Here is an 11,008-nt window from a genome sequence, read left to right as displayed (position 1 = left end):
GACAAGCCCTTTTTCCATGAGGAGAGGTTTATCTGACAAATTGGAACACCAGGACTGCCCACCCCATTCCCACGAATCTGCTGCTGCAGAGCAGGGCTGACTCCTGGGCAGCCAGCGGGCAGAGGTCCCGCTCCTCCTGGTACACTCGGCCAGAAACAGTCTGAGCTCCAGCCACAGAGCTGAATGAAGATCTGATAGAAGTGGAAAAGCAGTGCAGAGTGTGAAGTCTGAGAAATGGTGTTGATTTTGCTCAGAGAAGTCTCCCTTAACTTCTCACTGTCTTTTCCTCCTTGTTCAGTGCTCAACACCCAGAGGCAGCACATGTCCAACAGCAGCTCCATCACCGAGTTCCTCCTCCTGGCATTCGCAGACACACGGGAGCTGCAGCTCTTGCACTTCGGGCTCTTCCTGGGCATCTACCTGGCTGCTCTCCTGGCCAACGGCCTCATCATCACCGCCATCGCCTGTGACCACCGCCTCCACACCCCCATGTACTTCTTCCTCCTCAACCTCTCTGTTCTTGACCTGGGATCCATCTCCACGACTCTCCCCAAAGCCATGGTCAATTCCCTCTGGGACAACAGGGCCATCTCCTACTGGGGATGTGGAGCACAGGTCTTTTTTTTCTTTTTCTGTGCTGCAGCAGAGTTTTATCTTCTCACTGTCATGTCCTATGACCGCTACGTTGCCATCTGCAAACCCCTGCACTACGGGACCCTGATGGGCAGCAGAGCTTGTGTCCACATGGCAGCAGCTGCCTGGGGCAGTGGGTTTCTCAATGCTCTGCTGCACACGGCCAGTACATTTTCCCTGCCCCTCTGCCAGGGCAATGCTGTGGACCAGTTCTTCTGTGAGGTCCCCCAGATCCTCAAGCTCTCCTGCTCAGACTCAGACTACCTCAGGGAAGTTGGGCTACTTGTATTTGGTTGTTTTTTAGTGTTTGTGTGTTTTGTTTTGAATCTGTTGTCCTATGTGCAGATCTTCAGGGCCGTGCTGAGGATCCCCTCTCAGCAGGGACGGCACAAAATCTTTTCCACGTGCCTCCCTCACCTGGCCGTGGTCTCCCTGTTCGTCAGCACTGGCATCTTTGCCTACCTGAAGCCCCCCTCCATCTCCTCCCCAGTCCTAGATCTGGTGGTGGCAGTGCTGTACTCGGTGGTTCCTCCAGCAGTGAACCCCCTCATCTACAGCATGAGGAACAAAGAGCTCAAGGACGCCCTGAGGAAACTATTTGAATACAATCTTCTTTAGGTTAATAAGGTGTCCACTGTGCCAATGGAGCTCCCACTGCATCTCAGGAAAAAGCAGGACTAATTTTCCTTCAAATGTTTCTTTACTTTCTCTTTGTGGGATTTTTTTTTTGTTGTTGTTGTTCTTTTGGGTTTTTTTCTTCGTTTGATTGGTTTTATGTGTTTTAGATTTTTTGTTCTTGACGTTTGTTATTATTATTCTTGGCTTCCTACTGCTTTTTTTCTTGACCCAAAGACCTCGTTTACAGATGGATCCAGGCTCCCTTTTTAGATAAGCTCAGTAAATATACCTGGAAAAAATTATTTATCTCAGCTCCCATCTCTTCACTTCTCTTCTGCAGCTGGGCGAGCTGCCCCAACACATAAAAGGGGTTCAGGAGGAAAATGTCCAACTGCCCCATTAATGATCAGCCCTGGGGACCCTTTGGGGCTGCCCCTGGCTGCCTCGCTGGGCACTCTGTCTGTGCCGCCTGCGAGTCGGGGCTGCTGCTTCCCTGGAGCCATGGCCAAGGACAGCAGCAGGACGAGGCCTTTCAGTGCTGGTCTCTCCTCCCCATCCCTCTGTCCTGCTGTGCCCTTGCCTTTATGTTACCCCTGAGGCCTCGTGTACCTTGTGACAGTCCTGTTGTCTCTACAGTGGCATCCCTGTGACTGTGGGTAGCAGAGGGCGATGAGAAACTCTTTATCAGAGCTGGTATCTGTGAAAATAGCAGCATAAAATGGCTCCTCAGGGCAGGGCCAGAACGCTGGACGCCTCTTACAAAGCCATTCTCAGGAGTTGCACCCAAGGAGCTGCTCCCTCAAAAGGACTTTTCTCCTCTGTGGTTCTTGATGGTTTCAGGGCAACAGGCTCAGATTCCCATGGGAATATTTTTCAGGCCAAGGGCTGAATGAAGACCTCTCTCCATGGTTGAACATGTCTCCTAAACAGCAACTGGTTTTTGACATATGGGCCTGGCACTGCCCCACTTGCAGCAGAGCTGGTGCCAGATTTCATCCTGGAGAAGAATTGGAAGCTGCCAGGAGAGCTCAGGGGATCTGCAGGGACAGTGTGGGAGTGTGGGTGGTCAGTGAGGGGCACCTTATCAAATGAGTGACCATCCAAGGGAATGTCTCCCTGAGGAAAAGAGGAACCTGTGGAGCCCATGGGCAAACGAGGCCCCTGCAATGCCAGGAGAGGCTGTGAGGAGCCAGCAGGCAAAGGGACAGAAGACTGGAGAGTGGTTCAGGACACCCTCGTGGAAAGCCCCATGGGCTGGATCTCGTGCAGCCCTCCCCTGCCCTTTGTGCCACTGGAGACACCCCTTGGTCCTGCCCAGCCCGGACCTTTCTCACTGAGCCAGGAGGGAAGATGGAAGGGGGCTCAGCACCAGTGATCCCTTTCTGGCTGGGTCTGCTCCTCACCCTGACCAGCATGGCCAGTGCAGGGTCACCCCATGGCCCCAGGGCACCACAACCCCCTCCCTGTGCAGAGCAGCACCGCCAGATCAGGATCCTGTGGGGAACATGGGGTGCCAGCCTGGATGCACGCACCTGGGGAAACGCTCGCTGGGGAGAAGGGGTGACCAGGGAGAGGAGCAAGGGAGCATTTCTGTGCCTGCCAGGTGCAATTAATGAGAAGGAGACGCCTCATTCTTTAGGCCCCGACTCAGGGCAGGCTGCTCTGTGCCTGGAGCAGGACTCTTGTGCTGGCCTGGGGAGAGGGGCTGGCACTGAGGGGACAGAGCCAGTCAGTGGTGGGCACCTCCTGGACCCGAGACCATGCACCCTTCATTTTCACCCACCTCCATTGCCTCCTGCCATGTCCAACCTCCAGCCCTGGGGGTGGTGGGGAGGCTGAGACCCCTCTCTGTTCCCCAGCAGCTGCTGTGCCCTTCAGAGGGGCTGGGGCTTTGGGCTGAGCAGCCAGAGCTCTGCAGCAGCCTGCGGTGGGCAGTCCTGTGGGGTCAGTCCAGACTGGACTTCTCTCCTGGGCTGGCTTGGAGAGAAAGCAGGAGAGCTGGGCTTGAAAATGCCCAGGAGAGGACACCACCACTGTTGGCTGAGCTGTGTGCCCATGCAGGGTGAGGACACACTCCAGTGGGTGTGAGGTGCAGAGCTAAGACAACGTGGGTGCAGGAGAGAGGAGGCCGCTCTGTGCCCTTGGTGGTTTGGACAGACTGGGAAGGTGCCCCAGCGCATTTGTCTCTCTCATCACCATGTCCAGCACCGGCCACTCACCCCAGCTGATGGGAGAGGTTTGCTCTCTGGACATCTTCTTCCTCCCACTGATCTCCCTGCCTCTGTCAGAGGAACAGCTAGCCCTGCCCAGCCACTCTTCTTGCCCAGAGGTTGGCAGACCCCAGAGCTGGGCTGTCTGCAGACCCCTGCAAGGGACATGGCTGGGGCTTGGCTGGGGCCTCATCACAGTCTACAGCTTCCTCAAGGGGGACAGCGGAGGGGGAGATGCTGATCTCCTCTCTCCGGTCACCAGCCATAGGAAATGTGGAAACGGAATGAGGCTGCATCAGGGGAAGCTGAGACCAGACGTTAGAAAAAGGTTCTTCACTGGGAGGGTGGTCAGTCACTGGGACAGGCTTCCCAGGGAAGTGGTCACGGCACCAATCCTGTCAAAGTTGAAGGAGAGTCTGCACGACACCCTTAATCACACAGTTTAGTGTTAGGTAGCTCTGCGAGGAGCAGGGAGTTGGACGCAATGATCCTTATGGCTCCCTTCCAACTCGAGATATTCTATGATACCATGATACTATGATCTCCAATGCCAAGAATAGTCCCTCACACCCCCATTTGTCTGTGTGTGTTTGTCTGTTTCTGGGGCAAGTGGGGAGACGAGGGGATCCGAGATCTACTTCGGGATAGACTGCAAATCTAAGACCTGCTCTGGGAGGGACCTAACCCGATGTGTGTCATACGGATATATATTTTCCACTAACATAGCCCGCCGTACAAACACAGAGACATGGTGGGGTTGGGAAGTGAGGTGCAAAGTTCTCCATACGGTGATGGTCCTCAAGAAGACTGCTTTTACTACCTGTCCACACCTTCTTAGGAAACACTCTGCATCAATATCAACTGGAGAATTCTTCTAGCACTTCTGCAAAGAGCTCTTTACACACCTTCCTCCTGAACTACACTCTTGACACTTTTCTAATTAAGTATAAGTATACTTAAGTGTAAGTCTTGAGGAGCACATGTAAATGATGGAAGAGACATGGCTCTATCAGTTTTCTCTGTTAACTGCCAGTCCCAGGCACATCGCTCAGATACACTGGGGCTTCTAGAGGTTTGCGCTGGGTGCTTACGGTCATAGAATCATAGAATCACTTAGGTTTGAAAGGACCTTTAAGATCAGCGAGTCCAACCGTAAACCTAACACTACCAAGTCTGCAGCTAAACCATGTCCCTCAGCACCACATCTGCATGTCTTTTAAGTACCTCCAGGGATGGTGACTCAACTACTGCCCTGGGCAGCCTCTTCCAATGCTTAACAACCTTGCAGTGAAGAATTTCTTCTTAATTTCTGATTTAAACCTTCCCTGGAATAATTGGAGGCCAATTCTTCTTGTCCTATGGCATGAGAGAAGAGACTGAAACCCCCATCACTACAGCTGCCTTTCAGGTAGTTGTAGAGAGTGAGAAAGTCTCCCCTCAGCCTCCTTTTTCCCAGAATAAACAACTCCAGTTCCCTCGGACACTCCTCAGAGGACTCGTGCTCTAGACCCCTCACCAGCTTCATTGCTCTTCTTTGAAGCGCTCCAGCCCCGTAATGTCTTTCTTGTTGTGAGGGGCCCAAAACTGAACACACTATTCGAGGTGGGGCCTCACCAGTGCCGACTACAACTAACTTCCCTAGTTGTGCTGGCCATGCTGTTTCTGATACAAGCCAGGATGCTGTTGGCCTTCTTGGCCACCTGGGCACACTGACGGCTCATATTCAGCCGGTTGTTGACCAACACCCCCAGGTCCTTTTCTTCTCTCCAGCCACTCTTCCCCAAGCCTGTAGTGCTGCATGGGATTGTTGTGACCCAAGTGCAAGACCCAGCACTTGGCCTGGTTGAATCTCATACCATTGGCCTCGGCCCATCGGTCCAGCCTGTCCAGATCCCTCTCTAGAACCTGCCTACCCTCAAGCAGATGAGCACTCCTGCCTGACTTGGAGTCGTCTGCAAACTTACTGAGGGTTCACTCGATCCCCTCATTCAGATCATTGATAAAGATATTAAAGAGAACTGGCCCCAGTACCGAGCCCTGGGGAACACCACTTGTGACCAGCCACCAACTGGATTGAACTCCATTCACCACCACTTTTTGGGCACTGCCATCCGCCTGTTTTTCTGGCCAGTGAAGTGTACGCTCATCCAGCTTTGAGCAGCCACTTTCTCCCAGAGGATAGTGTGGATAATGCTGTCAAAGCTTTACTAAAGTCCAGCTAAATAAGATCCACAGCCTTTCCTTCATCCACTAAGCGAGTCACTTTGTCATAGAATGAGATCGGGTTTGTCAAGCAGGACCTGCCCATGCTGACTGGGCCTCATCCCCTGGTTCTCCTGTACGTGCCGTGTAATTGTGCTCAAGATGAGCTGGTCCATAACCTTTTCTGGCACTGAGGTCAGACTGACAGGCCTGTAGTTCCCCAGATCTTCCTTCCCACCCATCTTGTAGACTGGCGCCACAATTGCTGGCCTCCTGTCACCTAGGACCTCCCCGGTTCTCCAGGACTGCTGCTGAATGATGGAAAGTGGCTTGATGAGCATTTCCGCCGGCTGCCTCAGCACCCTCTGGTGGATCCCATCCGGCTCAATAGACTTGTGTGCATGCTAAGTGGTGTAGCAGGTCACTAACCACTTCCCCTTGGATTATGGGGGCTTCGTTTTGCTCCCTGTCCCTATTTTCCAGCTCAGGGAGTTGTGTACTCCAAGAACAACTGGTCATAGTATGAAAGACTGAAGCAAAGAAGGCATCAACTCCCTCAGCCTTTTCCTCAGCCTTCGTCACTGTGTTTCCCCCTGTTGTGTGGAAAGGGGCCAAGCGGTTTTGGCAGAAAATAAACCCCCTTGCGTTCCAACACTCCTCACCGAGGTGGGAGGCCAGGTGCGGCTAGGTTTAAATTCTGAGTGATGCCCAATTCAGCACTATCAGTCCAATCGCGTTTAATATGTATTAAACTATTACGATTTGGATACACTAATAGTGGACTGCACCTTCAGTCTAGTCGTGCTCCTGAACTAGCACGGCCACTCTCGAGTCTTTGGTCGCGTTCAGTGAGAAACCAAAACGACCAGCTACTGAAACAGCGCAGTTTATTTAAACAACAGATATACAGGTTCTTGGGATTGCCGGTGATAAATACACTGTCTGCAAAGCACGTGCAAATGAAAGTATTGTTACATATACAAAACGCGCGACAAAGTTATAAAGATACAGCCTGGCTGTAAATGTAGAAAAGAGAGTCTCTAGAGAAATTTCTAAGTTTCCCGAGGAAGCATTCGGTATAATCTAAGTCTTACCCAAAGGCGTCCCTATGGGGGGGAAGAGAGGCTCAGCCCGTCGACTGATCCCAGAAGCCGGCGATGTAATCCTTTGCGATGGTGTCTTCCCTGGGTATCCCCCCTCTCTCGGGCTATTTTTATACTATTTGTTATCTTCAAGGTGGAGTTTGAGTGACTTTAGTCATACATACTTTTATCATGATTGGTGTAAATTTCTCTCGCTTCACAATTAAAGGTATAGTTCACGAGAAATTCAGGGCGCAGGCTCAAGGAGGAGTGGTCGCACCTTGGAGGCGGGTAGCCTTCGGGATGGAGGTGTGTTTTGGTATTATAATGACATTATAATGAGCAAAGTTCGCACAAAGGAGAGCATTTCATCAAAATTTGACAAAATGTTGACTCCGAGTAGTGTATAGGCTGCTTACCTGTTCCGTAGTACCATGTCGTTCCCATACCTGCTATACGTCACAAGGGAAGGCCACGGAACAAGCGCGTTCCCTTCCATCCCTCGTGTAGTTTCGCCTTTTACAGGGGATCGCGGATGTTGCATTCTTTGCATGCCAGTCGCGGCTGGATTCCACCTCAGAAGCCTCTTGATTTTATGACTTTCCTTAATGTGGGAACAATGCTGTACTTTTGTATTGTTTGGCCAATTTAGTAATTATTCCACAGGGGGGGTGAGGGACAAATTTGTGGGTCCTGAAATTTGGGGTGGAGGGCAAATGTGGAGGGCCCCATAGAGTGGAGGGGGTGCCCTATAGATTGGGAGGGGGTCGCCAGCTGGGTACCAAAGAACACCCCCCGGCCCCCAAACTGGTCCCCACCCAGCCCTGGGAACAACCCCCCCGGCCTTGTTGCCTCCCCCAGGCCTTGGATCCCATCTCTTGGAAGTGCCCGACCGCAGCCGAAGCCCAAAAGGCACCTGCCCGGGGGGGCTGCCAGTCGCAGAGACATGGTGGTGCAGGGGGCAGAGGGGCTTTTTGGAAAGGCCCTGGGGAGAATTCCCAGGACAAGAGGGGAACCCCGTCTCCTCTGTGCCCAGCTGTGCCGCCTCCCTGCTGGTGTCCTAAGGCACCTTCAGGTGACGCGGGCTGATGTCACAGAGGGACGCCGCACGTCCCAGGGAGGTCTCCCCAGCGCCGTGGCGGTGCCGGCACTTCCCGGTGAGGCCTGGGCACTGCTGGGCACTGCTCAGGGGCTCCCCACTGCTGCCCTTCGGAGCTGCTCCACGGCCAGGAGCGGGGTCGGGAGGCAGCTGGGCTGCGCTGGGGGACCCTCGCTGACAGGCAGAGCAGGGGCACGTCGGAGAGGAGTTTTGGGCGAGGAGCTGCAAAGAGCAGCCCTTTTTTCTGAGCTGAGGGCAAGCGGCAAGCGCCATGGAGGGCTGCTGCACCGTGGCCGTCAGCTTGGAGCTGAGCAGCTTGTTCCCCTCCCTCCTGTGTCTCTCCACCAAGGGTAAGAGGTTTGGGAGCTGCTTCCCGAGGGGTCGCAGCGGGGCTGTCAGTGTCAAAAGCTGGAGCTGCTGGGCTGTGGGGGCGGCTGGGCAGGGCTGGGGGCTGCAGCGAGAGCCCCTCCTCAAGGCTCGAGGCACAATGTGGCATCCCGGACTCCCGGGTCGTGGTGCTGGGGCTGCCCTGAGCCCCGAGGCTCCCATGGGAATGTGTCGGTGCCCTCGCGAGGGAGGCCATCCAGGGCCAGCTTTCCCTGGGAGCTGGTACCTCGTGGGGTTCTGGCCCTGGGATGAAAAATCAGCCCTTCACCTTGGACTGGTCTCCTTTGAGAGAACCTCCCTTCCCCTCCACGGGATCCTCTTGTGCCAGCAGGCTGGCAGATGGTGTTCTGGGCTCTGGGGTGCCATCCCTTTGTGGGGGTTAGGTGGCCACAGCCCTGGTGCTGAGTCCTTCCCGTGTCCCCGTTTCTGCTCCAGCCCTGCCCCGGGAGCAGAGTAAGGCTGGCAGTCTGAAATTGGGGCACGGCCCAGCTCCGCAGCTGTGATGGTGCTGTCTGTCTGGGCTGTTTGTGGATGCCTGCATCTGTCACCTCCTGGGCAAGGAGCATGCCGAGAGGCTGTGAGCTGGCTGGCCCCGAGCCTGACACCTCTTTCCCTCGCTTTACAGAGGTCGTGACTATCTGGGATGCTGTGTCTGCGTACATCCTGGGACAGCTGAAGCTGGAGAAGGTGGGCTGGCGTCTTGGTCCCCCTTTGCCCTGGAGAGCCTGGGCCCCGGGGAGCAATCCCTCCCTGAGCATCGGGGCAGCACACCGAGAAGACCCCATCTGCCGAGAGCTGCTACTTGGTCAACCGGGGGAGAAACCAAGTCCAGATCTAGCCCCAGAAAGCATTTGGCAGACGATAGGGCTTTGCTCTTTGCTGTGGTCAGAGTGAAGAGACCAGGCAGAGACACAGGGCATTATGCTGGGCCAGTAATGCCAAGGATAATCCATAGGAATCAGTCCCAGGGGCATTCCCTGTGCTGGAAGTGCCTGGGATCCTCTCTAGCCAAGGGATGTTGGCAAATGTTTTGAGGAGGAGAAGAAAACAAATGGAGAACGCGGGCCTGTTCCAAACCTTTCCCTTTGCCCCTCTCTGAAGTCCTCACTCATCAGCCCTTGGTCTTTCTCCCGGGCAGGGCGTCCTGCTCCCAGGACTCGGGACCTTCGCTATGGTGCAAGAGCGATTCCAGGGTGAAGAAGAGGTGTTTACGGCTCGAAGACCAGTCTTCCAGCTGAACATGGATGTGGCGTTTCTGCAGGAGCTCACGTTCCCCACAGAGGTTATCCCTGGTGAGAAGGCAGCGGCCACCCACCACTTCCCAGCTCCGTGTCTAGGGGCAGCTGTGTGCTCTCTGCTCTTTGGAAAGGGCCGGGAGAAGCAGAGAGTTGCCTCCAAAGGTCGGGGAACGGCTTGAGCGCCCCCAAAACAAACCACTCCCCAAGAGCTCTGTTGATAAATGACCTTTTCAGTGGCATTTTGTTCGGAATCTTACATGGAAATTGAGCCTGCTGTGGCAGTGATGATGTTCCTCCTCCTTGCAGAGGATGTCGAGATCAAGCCGCTGAACTACAGGTGGCTATCGCGAGCCACCTCCTTCCCGCGGCACATGGTGGAGGACTGCGTGCGAGACACCATACTCCTCTACTCTTGCCAACTGAGGAACGGGCAGCACCTCTCCTTCACCTTCAAGGACATTGGCGTTCTCTCCTGCCAAGACGGTGTGCTGTGCATGCGGTTTTATTACGACTGCGTCACAGGGCTGGAGAGCAAGGCCAGCCGCATGGCACTGCTTCGCACTGTAAGTGTCTCCGCTTTTGAGGGCGCCTCAGTGTCTTTGGGAAGCCTATGGAAGGGTGAGCAAGCCAATCGCCGTTGGCCAGCCTGGATGTGGCAGGGCAGTGACACGCCTTTCCCCGTGCTCACCCCCGCTGACTTCTGCCTCGGCAAAGAAAGTTTCTTCTGAGGTTCTGGGTCCTTGCCCTAGGAACAGCCTGGTGGTGTTATATTGCACAGCCTCAGGGTTTGCTCTGCAGCTTCTCCAGAGCAGAGCAAGGGCTAATGTTCACGGAGGAGGGTTTGGGAGAGGGCTCTTGAGAAGTGGCTTTCTTTTGGAGCAGGACACAGTGCCCGCTTCCTTTGGGAGCCAAGAGAAAACTGCCTTGGGAAGCTTCTAACAGCTCTGTGCCACTTTGCAGAGGCTGTGGGTGCCATGTGCAGCGGTCTCCGGTGGAGCGGCCACCGCTCGGGGGACGCAGGCTGCTCCTGACCGCACGTTCCCGAGGTGAGTGCGGTTCCTCTGCGGCCCTCGACCGACTGAGCGGGCGGCTTCCCAGCTCCTGCTCAGGAGCGCGCGTTGTTGGGGCTCGGCACTCGGCATTGAGTCAGGGATCAGTCCTGAAGCGACTGGTTTCTGGTGAACTAATGCTGCATTTGGGCTACGCGTGTATTCTCACGGCATGGCCGGGCATTGTGATCGTGTTTCTTGTGCCCAGCCTGCCGTCATTCCCATCAGAGAGAAGCAGCTGCGCACGGAGAGGACTTTCAGCTACATCTTCTGGTGTTGGGGGGAGATTGCAAATGAAACCTCTGCATGGCCACAAAGGGAAAGGGGTGCCGTGCCTCGCACGACAGCCAGGAGGATTGGTGCTGGGCAGCTGCAGAGGGTAGGGGTCACCCTTCTTCAAACCCGTGTCATCACTCGCTTTCCAGTTTTCGGTTCGTTGTGATCAGCACCGCGGCGGCCGAGGCTCTCGCCAACCGGCACAAGAAGGCTG

General features: G+C 54.9%; 1 protein-coding gene across 1 annotated transcript; it reads left to right on the top strand.

The window, feature by feature from the left end:
• Positions 1-321: 321 nt before the first annotated feature.
• Positions 322-1,251, top strand: LOC134509316 (olfactory receptor 14J1-like). The gene has a single exon (XM_063321796.1). It carries the CDS (start codon positions 322-324, stop codon positions 1,249-1,251), a length of 930 nt encoding a protein of 309 aa, XP_063177866.1.
• Positions 1,252-11,008: the final 9,757 nt, after the last annotated feature.

Source organism: Chroicocephalus ridibundus, unplaced genomic scaffold, assembly GCF_963924245.1.
Source record: "Chroicocephalus ridibundus unplaced genomic scaffold, bChrRid1.1 SCAFFOLD_98, whole genome shotgun sequence".
Lineage (NCBI taxonomy): Eukaryota > Metazoa > Chordata > Aves > Charadriiformes > Laridae > Chroicocephalus > Chroicocephalus ridibundus.
This window is presented reverse-complemented; position numbering and strand designations above follow the sequence as displayed.